Source organism: Lampetra planeri, chromosome 6 (assembly GCF_965212315.1).
Source record: "Lampetra planeri chromosome 6, kcLamPlan1.2.h2, whole genome shotgun sequence".
Lineage (NCBI taxonomy): Eukaryota > Metazoa > Chordata > Hyperoartia > Petromyzontiformes > Petromyzontidae > Lampetra > Lampetra planeri.
This window is the reverse complement of record NC_136112.1, coordinates 693438-706904: the sequence shown is the minus strand read 5'-3', so window position 1 is coordinate 706904 and position 13467 is coordinate 693438. Positions and strand designations below refer to the sequence as shown.

The 13467-nt window shown below is 61.4% G+C and overlaps 1 protein-coding gene across 4 annotated transcripts in view; it reads left to right on the top strand.

Annotated features, from left to right (window-relative positions):
* Positions 1-13467, top strand: part of LOC144719317 (uncharacterized) — a 72256-nt gene that overhangs the window by 44404 nt on the left and 14385 nt on the right. For all 4 annotated transcript variants that reach the window (XM_078595153.1, XM_078595152.1, XM_078595154.1 and 1 more), the window contains 4 exons: positions 605-1056; positions 2369-2813; positions 5443-7039; positions 13229-13302. In XM_078595153.1, the coding sequence (XP_078451279.1) occupies positions 605-1056; positions 2369-2813; positions 5443-7039; positions 13229-13302 (2568 nt within the window). The remainder of the gene's footprint in view (positions 1-604; positions 1057-2368; positions 2814-5442; positions 7040-13228; positions 13303-13467) is intronic.

Genomic DNA, 13467 nt, shown 5'->3' with positions numbered 1-13467 from the left:
CCCCCCTCCCTCCCTCTCTGCCCCTCTTTCTCCCTCTGCATCTCTCTCCTGCTCCATCTCTCTCTTTCCTGTCTGTCCTCTCTCACTGTGTCTCCGTGTCCCACTCTCTCCGTCTCCTCTCCATCTCTCCTTATCGCTCTCCCTGTCTCCCCCTTCCATCTCCACGCATCACCCACCGTCACCACCCACAGTCACCACCCACCGTCACCACCATCAACACCATCCATCACCACCATCATCACCACCATCCATCACCACCATCATCACCACCCATCGTAAGCAGACAAATGGCCTCTTCATATTCCTCCCTCCACATAACAGACGTTGTGCACTATTTTGCACATGCCATTCTTTAAAATAAAATAATATTAAAACTCATTTTAGCACGGTTGGCTACGTACGGTACGAAATCATTTCAAATTGCATCGAGAACCCTGCTGTGTAGGGGGAGACTCGGAGTGAGACTCTCCTGTTTAAACAAGTGGAATGATGATGAAGATGATGCTGATGTTGATTATAATGATGATTTTGACGGATGTTGATGACGGCGATTATGACGTTGCCGATGATTATAACGACGACGACGACGTCGATGCTTCGGCAGGAGAAGGAGCGCCTGTGCGTGGAGCGGGCGGCGCTGGTCAGCGCGCTGTGCCAGCAGGGAGAGCGCGTGGCGCGCCTGGCGCGGGAGAACGCGCGCCTGCGCCGCCTGCTGGACCGCGCCGGCGCGGCCGGCGGGCCCTGGCCGGGAGAGCACGGGGAGGAGGAGGACGAGGAGGAGGAGGAGCGGTCAGACGAGACCTGGGGGGGGTTCCCGGGGTCCCCCCACCCCCCCGAGAGCCTCGACTCGGTCAGCGCGAGGAGCAGCGCCAGCGACGTGGTGCCCAGGGGAGGAGGGGGAGGGGCGGCGGTGCCGTGGGCCGGCTCGGCCCGGGAGCGACCCGGGGGACGACGTCGCGCCGGCGCCGCCGCGGCGGACGACGCGAGGTCGCCGTTGGGGGGCCCCGGGGACGATGCGGCCTCGCGGGGGGCGCGCACGGACAGCGGCAGCAGCGCGTAAGGCAGCCCCCCCCCCACACACGCACAGACGTGCACGAGCCGCGCCCCCCGCTGCGGCGCATGCCGTGACGAGGCAACGCCCCACAGCGCACGCTGTGGGGGTGGGGGGGGTGTCCCCCCCGCCCCCATAGGCGGCGTGGAGGTGGTGCGGTGAGGCTGTCACCGGCGCTGATAGCGCAGGAATTTGCGCGATCTGCTCACGCGTTCTTGCGCAGCCATGCGGAGTGGTGCGGTAGCCGTGCCTGCCACTGTCATTCCTGCGTGTGCGTGTGTCACTGAGTGTGCGTGTGTCACTGTGTGTGTGTGCTGGCCACCCCACTCCCCTCGTGTGCCGTGCCGGCCTTCATAGGTGCTCGCTGACAGCACTTGCCCCAACAGTCTGTTCAGGCTACACGGGCGGTCTTTTTCTTTACGTTGAACCGTGCTAATCGGAGGTGCAGGTGTTTGTCTGTGTGTGTGCGCGGCTCTGAGTGTGTGCGCGGCTCTGAGTGTTTGTCCTTGAGTGTGTCACTGTGTGTGTCACTGTGTGTGTCACTGCGTGTGTGCAGCGAGTTGGTATCCGCAGTGCAGTCCGCAGGGAGTGGGGATATTTGTTCAATCTCCGTGGAAATGTTTTTGTTTCCTGCCCATGGAGCTGTAGTTTCCACATTGGAGAGCGGCGTGCGGCGTGCGAGGCCGCGCCACGGAGCGGTCACGCCCGCGTGTCCCCCCCCCCTCGCTCGCGGTGCCGCCTGCTGCCAGCTGATGCGGCGTGGCTGAGCGTGTGCGGGGGAGGGGATTGGTGGCGCAGCGGTTAGCGTGCTGTATTGCGAACCCCAAGGACCCGAGTTGATTCCCGATCACGGCCAACACCCGTGACGATTATCTGAACCGATCCTGGGCTTCCCCTAGGGCGTCGTTCTTAATTGCAAGGCCCCACGGGCCACTGGCGGCCCCTCGTGGCCTTTAGCGCGGCCCCTGACAATGCACAAAGAGTGAAAACACCACCCCAGCAGCATCATCATCATCACTGTCATCGTGCTGCTGTCAAACCCCCAATGGTTTCAGCCCTCACACTGATGATGACTTTTTTCAGCAAAAGTGGCCCCCCCTCCGAACATTACTGCCCTAGGTAAATAATTACCTGGTGCGGTGTGCAAACATCGCGACTGGGGAGACAAAGGTGGTCGGGCGTGGTGCCGGCCACCCACCCCCTCGTGTGCCGTGCCGGCCTTCGTAGGTTCTACTCTCCGGCAGCACTTGCCCCGACAGTCTGTTGAGGCTACACAGGGGCTCTTTGTCCGTGTGCGCGTGCCTGCCGCCGCCGCAGGCTGCTGTGCCAGTCGCCCGGCTCGGGAGTGCTGGCGGGCGTGGAGCTGGAGCAGCTGCTGGAGATCCAGACGCAGCTGAGCGAGTCGCTGCTGGCGGCGGAGCAGGAGTGCCGGGAGGCTCGCGCCACGGTGGCCGCGCTCTCCCGGCGCGAGCGCTCCGACCTCGCCGCCGCCCGGGGAGGCCGGACGCCGGGAGAAGGTCGCGGCGCGGGACGGGAGAGCCCCCTGCCCACGCCGGCACCGAGGCAGCTGCTGAAGGGCGGCCGGCCGGGCCGGGAGAGGAGCGCCACCCCGGACGGGGCGCCGGCGCTCCGCAGCGCCCACACGCAGACGGAGGAGGCGCGGGAGCCGAGAGCGAGTGGCGCTAACGACGGCGACGAGGAGGACGGCGACGTGAAGAGAGGTCGCGCCGAGATCGGCCGCCTGCGGGAGGCGATGGCGCAGGTACGGAGCGCCGGCGCTGTCCCCCCTCCCCCCCCGCCCCGTCCATGGCTGTGCCGGTGTCTCCGAGCCGATCCGGCCACGCGGCTCAGCGGGTTGCGAGTTCAAATCCTGATTGGGGGTTGACTCGGTCCATCATCCTTCCAGGGTCGATAATACGAGTACCACTTTGTGGAGAAGTCAATAGTGGTCATCCTATAAATAGACTTTCCCCTGCCATGGGAATGTGGAACCAATTACTGGGGGTGCGCAGTCCCCCCCCCCGCGCCCCCGACGACCCGTGTGGAGGCCGTGGCGCGGCACGCCCGGCGAGGAGGAATGCCGTCGCGGTGACTCGAGTGGCGCGCCCACAATTAGTGGCGCGCAAAGTCACCGTCGGTTCCCCATTGTGCCGAGAAAACAATCACCCCACCGCATCACCACCACCACCGCCGTCCCGCGGTCACTCACGGTGCCGTGCTCCGGCCGCCGTGAGTGACCGCAGCCTCTCGTTGTGTGCGGCCGCTGCTTGGGGATCGGCGATTCCCAGTCGACGTCCAGGCGATGACGCTGTGGTGGAGCGGCGATCCTGGCGCGAGACGGAGCGGTGTCTTATCCAGAGACGCGCTGCGGAGGAAAGTGGAGTTTAGAGTCCTCACCCCGAACCGCCGGCAGATTTGGACACCGCCGAGACACCGCTGTGCCGTGCGCCACAAGTGCACGTGTGCGTCACGTGACACCTCCGTGCCGTGTGCCACAGGTGCACGTGTGCGTCACGTGACACGCCGTGCCGTGTGCCACAAGTGCACGTGTGCGTCACGTGACACCTCCGTGCCGTGTGCCACAAGTGCACGTGTGCGTCACGTGACACGCCGTGCCGTGTGCCACAAGTGCACGTGTGCGTCACGTGACACGCCGTGCCGTGTGCCACGCACGCGACACGGTCCATGATATCCACTTCACGTGTCCAGGAAAACTCCGGGAACTTCCGGATAATTTACATTGCTTTGGCCTTTCGAGCCCTTCCATAACATGGTCGTAATCTACCATGTGATTATAATTTTATTATAATTTACAACATGATTCTAATTTACATCACTTAAGTCTCTCAAGCCCTTCGAGAACATAACTCAAACTTACATCCCTCGGCTATCACTGCGAGGACACCGTTAGCCACATATCTAGCAGGCCTTCAGAACGTCATCATAACGTGCATCGCTTAGCTTCGGTATCCCTTACACAAGGACATCGTTACGTTTTACATCGGTCGCTCAAGTCAGGACGGTCCCGACGAGTGGTTCCCACCACTGTGGTCCATTGCACAAGTCACGTGATCGTCAATAAGAAGCGAGGTTGTAGTTTTTATGGCCGTTTAACCGACACTCAACAGCGCTCGTGGAGTTTTATTGGAGGGATGTAGCCCTATTGGCGCGTGGTGGCACGTGAAACGCGTGTGAGAGCTGGCGGTGGTGCAGGTGCCGAAACGTTGGGCACCGTTGCTCTGTCCGCTCGTGTTAGATGGCATGATGTAGTTCACCACCATCGACATCGTCGTCATCGTGATCATCATCATCATCACACACTGGGGTGTGAGCTGTGATGTGACGATGGGAGATGTGATGATGGTTGATATGACAGGACGTGTGATGACGTAGTGATGGGATGATGGGATGATGGGCGATATGACAGGACGCGTGATGACGTGGTGATGGGCGGCATCCCAGCTGTGAGATGCAGGAATGACCGGCATGCACTCACCCCTCGAGGGGACCCCCTGTGGGGGGGGGGGGGGGCTGACCCGGCCCCACCAGTCCGGCCGGTCCGTACAGTGGACCACAGCCCCATACAGTGCGCCAACACCCGTGGTCACCTTGTGTAGTGAGGGGCGGTAAATTAAAGAGATTACCTCACCTGTGCTCACCTGGGTTTACCTGTGCTCACCTATCCCCACCGTGCCCACCTGTGCCCACCTGTGCCCACCTGTACTCACCTGTGCCCACCTCTGCTCACCTTTGCTCACCTGTGCTCGCCACAGCTATGACAGTGGCAGCTTTCTCGCGATATTAACTCGGTTTGTGGTGCAGAGTTATTCCAGTGGCCTAGGGGATTGACCTGGCGGTAGCTCTAGGAGATTGAGATGAGTGGAGCTCGGGGACTGGCTCGGTACCAGGTGCCCTGGAAGTACAGTCCAGCGACTCCATGAATGCTCCAATGTGTTCTGTTCAAGTTTCCTTTAATCGAGGTGGCTATGGCTCAGCTGCCCGTGGTTAAACCGGGTCCTCAAGTGCAGCGGGTTGATGGTCTAAGCCCAGTCACACCCAATGACTGCACACAAAAAAAACGAACTTATCATTCAATGTATTTTTGCTGAATTCAGCCGATGCCAACTCTGCTGTCTCAACTTGTTGCGGTTTGATTGGCATGCGACAGGCGGCTCTGTCGCCGGGCGAGCGAGAGGTTGGAAGTCACAGGAGCTATGAAGTACCTCTGTAACGTCGTCTTCCACGTGCCGTTTTCTTACACGGGCCGATGCCAACGTGTTCTGCGGCGATTCCGAAAAAGTAAATGTCGCCGACAGCATCGCAGCAGTAACATTTTGGAGATTTCTTCACTTGAACCGATTTTTTGCGTTTCTCCTCCACCTCCCCCGCAGCTCCAAGCGCAACGGGAGACGCAGCAGCGGGAGATGGAGCGGAGGGTGGAGGAGCTGAGCGACGCGCTGCAGGAGCGCCAAAGCGAGGCCGCGCGGCTGCAGGAGGAGCTCGTCTCGACGCGGTCGCAGCTCCGTGGCGAGGACCAGCGGCGCGAGCAGCAGCTGAGGCAGGAGGTGGAGAGGTTGGGACGGGAGAACGAGGAACTGCAGACGGAGCTGGAAGCGGCGAGGCAGCAGCTCCAGCATCGCGAGGAGCGGCTGAGCCGGGAGATTGAAATGCTGAGACTGGAGAAGGAGGGGCAGGAGAAAATGTTGAGCTCAACAAAGTCACAGCTTGAGGGCACGGCTCAACTTCGTGAGGAGGAGCTGACGCGGGAGATAGAGAAACTGAGGTCAGAGAAGGAAGAGCTGGAGAAAAAGTTGACCTCGTCGAAGTCCCAGCTGCAGGCGAAGTCTCAACAACGCGAGCAGCAGCTGAGGCTGGAGGTGGAGAGGTTGGGACGGGAGAAGGAGGAGCTGCAGAAAGAGCTCGAAGCGGCGAGGTCGCAGCTCCAGGTCAGGGTTCGGCACCTTGAGGAGGAGCTGAGACAGGAGGTGGAGAGGTTGGGACGGGAGAAGGAGGAGCTGGAGAAGCAGCTGGGCTCGTCGAGGTCGCAGCTGCAGGCCGAGGCTCAGCAGCGCGAGCAGCAGCTGAGACAGGAGGTTGAGAAGTTGGGACGGGAGAGGGAGGAGCTGCAGGGAGAGCTGGAAGCGGCGAGGCAGCAGCTCCGCAGCGAGGCCGCGCGCCACGAGAGCCAACTCGGCCTCGCGGTGGACAAGCTGAGGAGCGAGAAGGAGGACGCGGAGAGGGAGCTCGCCTCGAGCCGCTCGCAGCTCCACGGCCAGGCCCAGCTGCGCGAGGCCGAGCTGGCCCGAGAGGCGGGGGCCCTGCGCGAGGAGAAGGAGGCCCTGCGGGCCGAGCTGAACGGCGCCCGCGCGCGGCTCGCCGAGGAGGCCGCGGACCACGTGGCCGAGCTGGCCCGATCCGGCGCCGAGCTCCGGCAGGGGCGAGCGGATCTGGAGCGGGGGCTCCGGGCCGCCGCCGAAGCCCGGGCCCGCCAGGCCGAGCTGAGCCGGGCCGTCGAGAGCCTGCGGCTCGACAAGGACGGCCTGGAGAAGGAGCTGAGCGCCGCCGGGACGCGTCTGCAGGGCGAGGCGGAGCGACGCGAGCAGGAGCTGAGCCGGGCGGCCGAGGCTCTGCGGCTGGACAAGGCCGCGCTGGAGGAGCGCGTGGCCGCGCTGCAGCAGCAGAGGCTCCGGCGCGACGAGGCGGCCGCCCGGACCGTCGAGGAGCTGCGGCGGGAGAGCGACGGCCTGCGCGGGGAGCTGAGCGCCGCCGCCGCCGCCGTGGCGCGCGGCCCGCCCCGCGAAGAGGAGCGGGGCCTCGGGCAGGAGAGGGACAAGCTGCGGGGAGAGCTGGGCGCCCTGCGCGGGGAGAAGGCCGGCCTGGAAGCGGAGCTGGCCCGCCTGCGGGAGGGCCTCGACGAGCTGGAGGACGAGGTGGAGCAGCACCGCGCGCTCAGGCGCCACGGGGACCACCGCCTCGCCGAGATGCAGGGTGAGGCCCCCCCCCGCGCCCGCTCCGCCGTGGCGTCTGCGGAAGCTTCGGCTTCCTCGGCCTTCACTTCTCGATAGCGAAACGCTTTTGTTGTTGGCCCGGGCCTTGGGCCGGCGGATTGAAGCTCGGAGTTTCTGCGCGCTGGGAGGAGGCGGCGGCGGAGGGCCCGCGTCTCAGCACTGTGACGTTCTGATCCCGTGCCCCTACTGCACACACTGCGGTACAAATAAGGATTCTGATTCTGAGAGCGCTGCGACCGCGCTGTGGCCAGCAGGGGGCAGCATCGCTCCGCGTGTCTCGCCGCAGCGGACCGAGCAGGTGGTTGGGGGGGTGGGGTCTGAGTTGGGGCAGGCTCTATCCCCTGCTCGGTGGAGCTGGTGGTGGTCGGCCGGGCTCGCTCCACTGCTAGCTGCATCTCTGTCTTAGAAAGTTGAAGTGGTTAATCCATCATTGGGGGGCACGCGTGCCCCCCACTGGGCGCTGAGTTACCACGTGTGAGGGGGGCGGGACTTGGGGTGGGGGGGGAAGTGTTGACTTTCGTTTTCTGTCGTAGAGGAGTTTAGACGTTTGTAAAGTTGTACAGTATATTAAAAGTTATATAAGTGATCATTCACTGTGTAACAAAAACACATTTTTTGTTCCCGGGTAGTAAGTGTTATTTTCCAATTGCTTATGCCTCAAAAGTACAGAAAATGGCTAGCATTCCCCACAAAGCTTTTGTGATCAGGACAGTGGTAACACGTAAAGTCCTGGTCACAAAAGCAAAATTTGTGGGGAATACTAGCCATTTCGTATACTTTTAAGGCATAAGCAATTAGAAAATTACACTTACTACCCAGGAACAAAAATTGTGTTAGATAGTAATAACCTTTTACCCCTCCCGCCACGCTACATGTTGCTGGGTACAACCAGGGATTAACTGGACCTTATGGCGGTACCCCGGGGTACCATAGCACCCCGGCTCTCGCTTAATGTCCGTGATGCAGTAATTTTTAGTCTGTTGATGGTCGTCGATGCAGCAATCGACTCATCTGGACGAGCTGTACTCACGATGCACCACGACGGTGCGTGCCGCGAGCGTTCAGGGTTTCAGCGCAATCGTCCTCGCTGCGTTATCGACATCGCGGAGTAGCACCACTGATTACGGATTGATTGGTACCCCAGTGCGGAGTGAAGTACACCCCTGGACAAAAATAGTGTCTCAGAAATAACATATTCAATTGTGTCGGCCAGCTTGTGTTATTTGGTGCCCCGGGGTACCGCCATGAGGATCAACTTCTCATGGAATAATTTCCAGCTCCCCCCAACAACCCAACCCTCTGGACCACCACATCCCCACCCACCACCCAACCCCGACAGTGAGGGAGACATATTTTCTGGAGCTCAGCTCCCGGCTGCTTCCTCCACTCCACCTGATTCGCCAACCGTGTTCCCAGTTGCCGTGGATGCAGCAGTACAGCCTGAGTTGCGGGCGCCGGCTGTTTATTCCGTGTTCCAGCGCTCCACGGTGGCGAGGTGTGAATGACCTCGCCTGGTGAGAACAAGGTCGTGGGTTCGATCCTGACCCTGGCGCTGGGATACATTTTGAATGTGCATGCTCTGCGTGTGGTCGTGTGGATTTTTCTCCGGGTCCACCAGTTTTTCCCTCCACATTTAGAAACACGCTTTCAGAGTATTTGGCTGCGATAAATTTCCACGCGATAAGCCACATTTTTCCGAGCTATCATTTGTGGCCAGGTCGCTTCTGAAAAGGAGCGTTCTACCTCAGTGGGCCCTGCCTGGTAAAATAAAAATAAAACGTTTAGTTTCCCTTCATTATGTTCACTTCAAAGTTGGTGACCGTGGCGCTTTTGTTGACTTTGGGAGAGCGTTCGATCGTCTCAATCGGACGCAGTTGTTGGACGTTTCTCAAGAACATTGGATTCGATCGGAAAGACAGGAGGCTGATTCCGGGCCTTACCCGTGGGACAAACAGCAGCGGGAGTCACGGGTGGAGAATGAGATCCAAGAATCACAGCAGGGGGCAGTGGGGCAGAGTCGCCCGCTGTCAGCCATCAGATCGCTAGTTCACGACTCCGTTAAATCGCGATCCGGCCACGGCTAACGTCAGCGGCGATGGACATGTGAACCACTGGGCTGCGTGGCGAAGTCCGGTCAAACAACCCCCGTGGCTGACAACATTGTGAGCAGGTCGTCATCCAGCAGTGGGTTGATAATGGTCCGTACAATGGCGATGATGTTTAATCTCTCATAATGTTTTGGTTGAATATACTAATCGCATCTCACGATCGTAGAGGAACTCCAGACAAGTGGGGGAGGCAGCAGCAGCAGTAGCCAGGAGCTGAGTCGACGCTACAATAGTTTCTCCAAGCTCTGCAGGGAAGCTTTGACGGGTCTTGATGATGGCGAGTAAAAGCTGGTGGGCAAAGGGTTAAATCAGTTCGTGTTTGCTGCCCATTCTGAGAAGGGGCTGGGAAAGTCTCTTGGATGGTTTCAATTAAATCGTCACGGAGCATGGCGCGGCACGGTGCGATTATCGCTGCGGCGACGGTAAGCGTCCCGCTGTCTCCCGAGGTGGGGGGGGGGTGGGGCAAGCGGTTGTGCCCGAGAGTGATGGGGGGGGGGGCTTGGCACGAGCCTGGTTCTGCTCCTGAAACAGCTCCCAGGATGTGGAGCGGAACGTCGGACATCGTGCCGAACACTGCAAATCCGTCGGAGTAAATATATTGGGCATGCGGTGTGCGCGATGGGAATCGATCGGCGTCGCGGGCGACCGGGGAGCCCTGCCGCGCGAGTGCCAGGGTCGGCGTCGCGGCCATCGGAGACCAGTGGGGGGCCACCAGACGGGCAGATTGGGCCGGCGCTGGGAGGCACTGGCGGATGGGGACAGGAACTCCGTGTCCCCTCCCTCCCGGCACGGTCAACCGTGCTGCCCTTGTCGCGTTCGCTCGTTGCCCTCGTCGCGTTCACTCGTCGCCGGGTCGAGTGCACGACCCGCGCGATGGAGCGACGGGGAAAGGCTCGAGTGCATGTGCCGGTTGGATTATTTCACCGCAGGGTCACGAGAGATTGAGACGGCTTGGGGGGAGGCCGGTCGTGGATCGACCATAGCCACTGAAGCTGATGGTGATAAATATAATATAAATATTATATCTGCAGCCGTCTGGATGACACGTGCTTTTCGCCGTCTGCGAAATGGAAAACCGAGCAGAGCCCCGGCCCCCGTTAACCTCTGACCTTTCGTAGAGCTGAGTGCGTCCGACGGCTGATGAGGCCGGAGGCAAAAATGCCGAACCCCGGGGGAACGCCCTCTCGCCGAGGAGAAATCGCCTCCCATTTGCCACCTGCCTGCCTGGGGGGCGGCTCAGGCGACGCCGATCAATGGCTCCGCGTGGCTCCGCGTGGCTCCGAGCGCCACTCTGCTCGTTTATCGTTTTCCGTCAAGAAGGAGAATTCCTGGAACCAATTTCTCTAACAGCGCGCGTGGATGGCGCGTGGATGGCGCGGGCTCGTCCGTGCATCCACGTGCGTGTGTGCGGAAGACCCTGAAGCGTTGGCACTCGGGGCTTTAAGGGGCTTTTAAGGGGGCTGAGCCACCGCTGATGAACGCTCAGCCCCCCACCGTTCTTTGTTCTTCTGGTCAAATATTAGCCAGGGAATAATTGTGCTGAGCTGAGCTCCAGAATATGTTTCCTCAAGTAATTTGTGTGAAATTAAGGCCTGCGATGATCACAGCACCCTCATTGCAGCACAAATCCCATCGGATCTCGGGTTCGAGGTGACCGGTGCCTCGAGATCCCACGACCAGGGATTTCCAGGCATGGGGCGGCGAGGTTGCAGCCAGTAAATGGGGGTGCCGTGCCCCCCCCCCCCCCCCGCTCCCTCTTCCGAGTTCTCACTCGTGGCAATTTATGATGATGAGGGTTATGATAAGTCCAGAATGAATACATGGTGGCGTTCTGGATTGGCTTCATTCAGCAGTGGATTTTTCATGGCTGACGACGACGATGATGACGATGAGGAATCGCCGAGATTGGAAGGGCGCTCGCTATTGGTCGATGTCGCGATTACTCCGGGGCGCCCGAGGCCTCGCGATCTGACGCCGTGCGTGCCCCGTGGGGGTTTGGAGCGTCCGGCCGTCGGCGCGTTAATTTTGTTTTAATTTTATTTTGTAATAAATCTTCTTCGGTTTCCCGTCCAGCGCCACGGGCGGCACGCGGCCCAAATCTGCACCGTCATCGCGCTCGAAGCCGCGGTGTCCGTTAACGCGCGCAAACTCGCGCACCTCCCGCAACACCCTTTGTCGATCCACTGCTGGATGAGTGCCCATCCACGTCCTGGTGGGTGGAGGCCAGCCCATGCAGTCGCAAGATGGGGGGGTTCTTTGACCATACTTCCCCGTGCCGGTTTGCACGGGTTGGCGAAGGGGTGGGCGACAGCACCGCTGTTGTTGGCCGTGGCTGGGAATCGGACTCGGATCGCCGGTCTCGTCTCGCGGTACGGGAACCACTGGGTCTCCACTGCCTCCCCTCCCCATCGAGGGTGCGGTGGTGCGAGGCCGCGTGGACTCCCTGAAGGTCGGACGCGGTGCACGGGAAGGTGTGGTGCCCCCTACCACGGGAACCGTAAAGGTCACGGATCTTGGAAGCAGTTCTGCGACGTCACCTTCCACGGACCTCGAACTAACGCACTGCGCGACACTCCGAAAGGATCCACAGCGAAGGTGCAAAGAAATCCCAAATAATCAAACGACATGGAAACGACCGTTAGCGTTTTTATTTTCTCGTCACATTCTCCCGGTTCCTCCTCGAGGGCCAAGCTGCTCGGGGCCACGCGGCGAGCGCCTCTGCCCTCCCGGTCGGCCGTGAGGGCCGGCACGTACGTGAGGGCCGGCACGTACGTGAGGGCCGGCACGTACGTGAGGGCCGGCACGTACGTGAGGGCCGGCACGTACGTGAGGGCCGGCACGTACGTGAGGGCCGGCACGTACGTGAGGGCCGGCACGTACGTGAGGGCCGGCACGTACGCCGGCGGGGACCGGAGGCTCGCGGCGTCCACGGGGACACCGCCGCCGCTCGATATTTATTTGCGAGACAATTACCGAGCCGGCTGATCGCTGCCGCTCGGCACGACGCGCGTAATAAACGCGCCCGGGAGAGCGCGGGAGGTCACTGCGGAGGAATCAAACACGGCCGCTTTCACGGCTGTCGGAGCCGCGCTAATGCAGGGCGCGGGAGGCTCGGCGGGACTGAGTGGGTCCCGCGTGGGCCTTGAATATTGATCGCGGCTCCACGGGGCTCCGCTCTCACGCTCCGCAACTCAACGACGCGTCCGCCGGTCGTGCCGCGCGTTCCGTTCGGCACCGCGTCTGACATTTCGCTCGGCGTGCCAGGGAGCTCGTTAAGAAATCGAATTGAGTTCAGCTTTATTTTTTTCCTGAAGAAGCTTCCGGCACGTGGAGCGAACCGTCGGAGGTCATAACCGAACGACGGGCGGCACGACCCGGAATCCCGTCCGCGGGCTGCCCCGATCGTTATCGATCGGCGTCGCAGGCGATCGGGGAGACCCCCGGCCGAGCCGATGCCACGCGTGATGCAGCGTCGCGGCCGTCGGGGCCCAGCGCCGGGAGGCGCCGGCAGACACCAACAGGCGCACGTGTCCTCTCTCCCGGCACAATGAGCCCCTTAGCCCTGCGGCGTTTTGGCAATCGGTGGCGTCTTTTCCCAGCTTTGCGGGTGACCTTCCTCCCAAGCCAGTCTCGCCGAGGTTAAAGCCGCTTTCCGGTCGTGCGGAGGCCTGAACACCAGATTGACAGCCCTCTGTGTGAGGCCTGAATCGCCGGGAACCGGCGGCGCTACCGCCTCTACCTCCGGTGCAATCCGAACCCCCCCCCCCCCAAACCGTCTCCCCCCCGTGGCTCACGATCGCTCATTAGCAGACAGCTTAACGGCTCCTGATTACTGAGCCGATTGGTGCGGCGTCCGTGGGGAAGTGAGGCCCTGCCGTGGAGGAGAAGCGATCGCAAGACGCGCCGCTCGCGAGCGCCGTTCAGTCGTCGCCGTGCATTGCATTCACTCCACGTTCACTCCACATTCACTCCACGTTCACTCCACATTCACTCCATGTTCACGCCGTGCGTTCACGCCGTGCGCTGCATTCACACCGCACTGCCGGTCCGACCCTCCGCAGGTGCGACCCAGAAGCTGGAGGACGAGAAGCTGAGTCTGGAGAAGCAGCTGAAGGTGCTGGAGAAGAAGATGAAGGTGAGCGGCGGTGACGGCGCCGGTGAAGCGGCACTCGCCACCCACTCACCCACTCGCCCACTCACCCACTCACCCACTCACCCACTCGCCCACTCGCCCACTCGCCCACTCACCCAGCCACCGAGCCACCCACTCACCCACTCACCCACTCGCCCACTCGCCCAC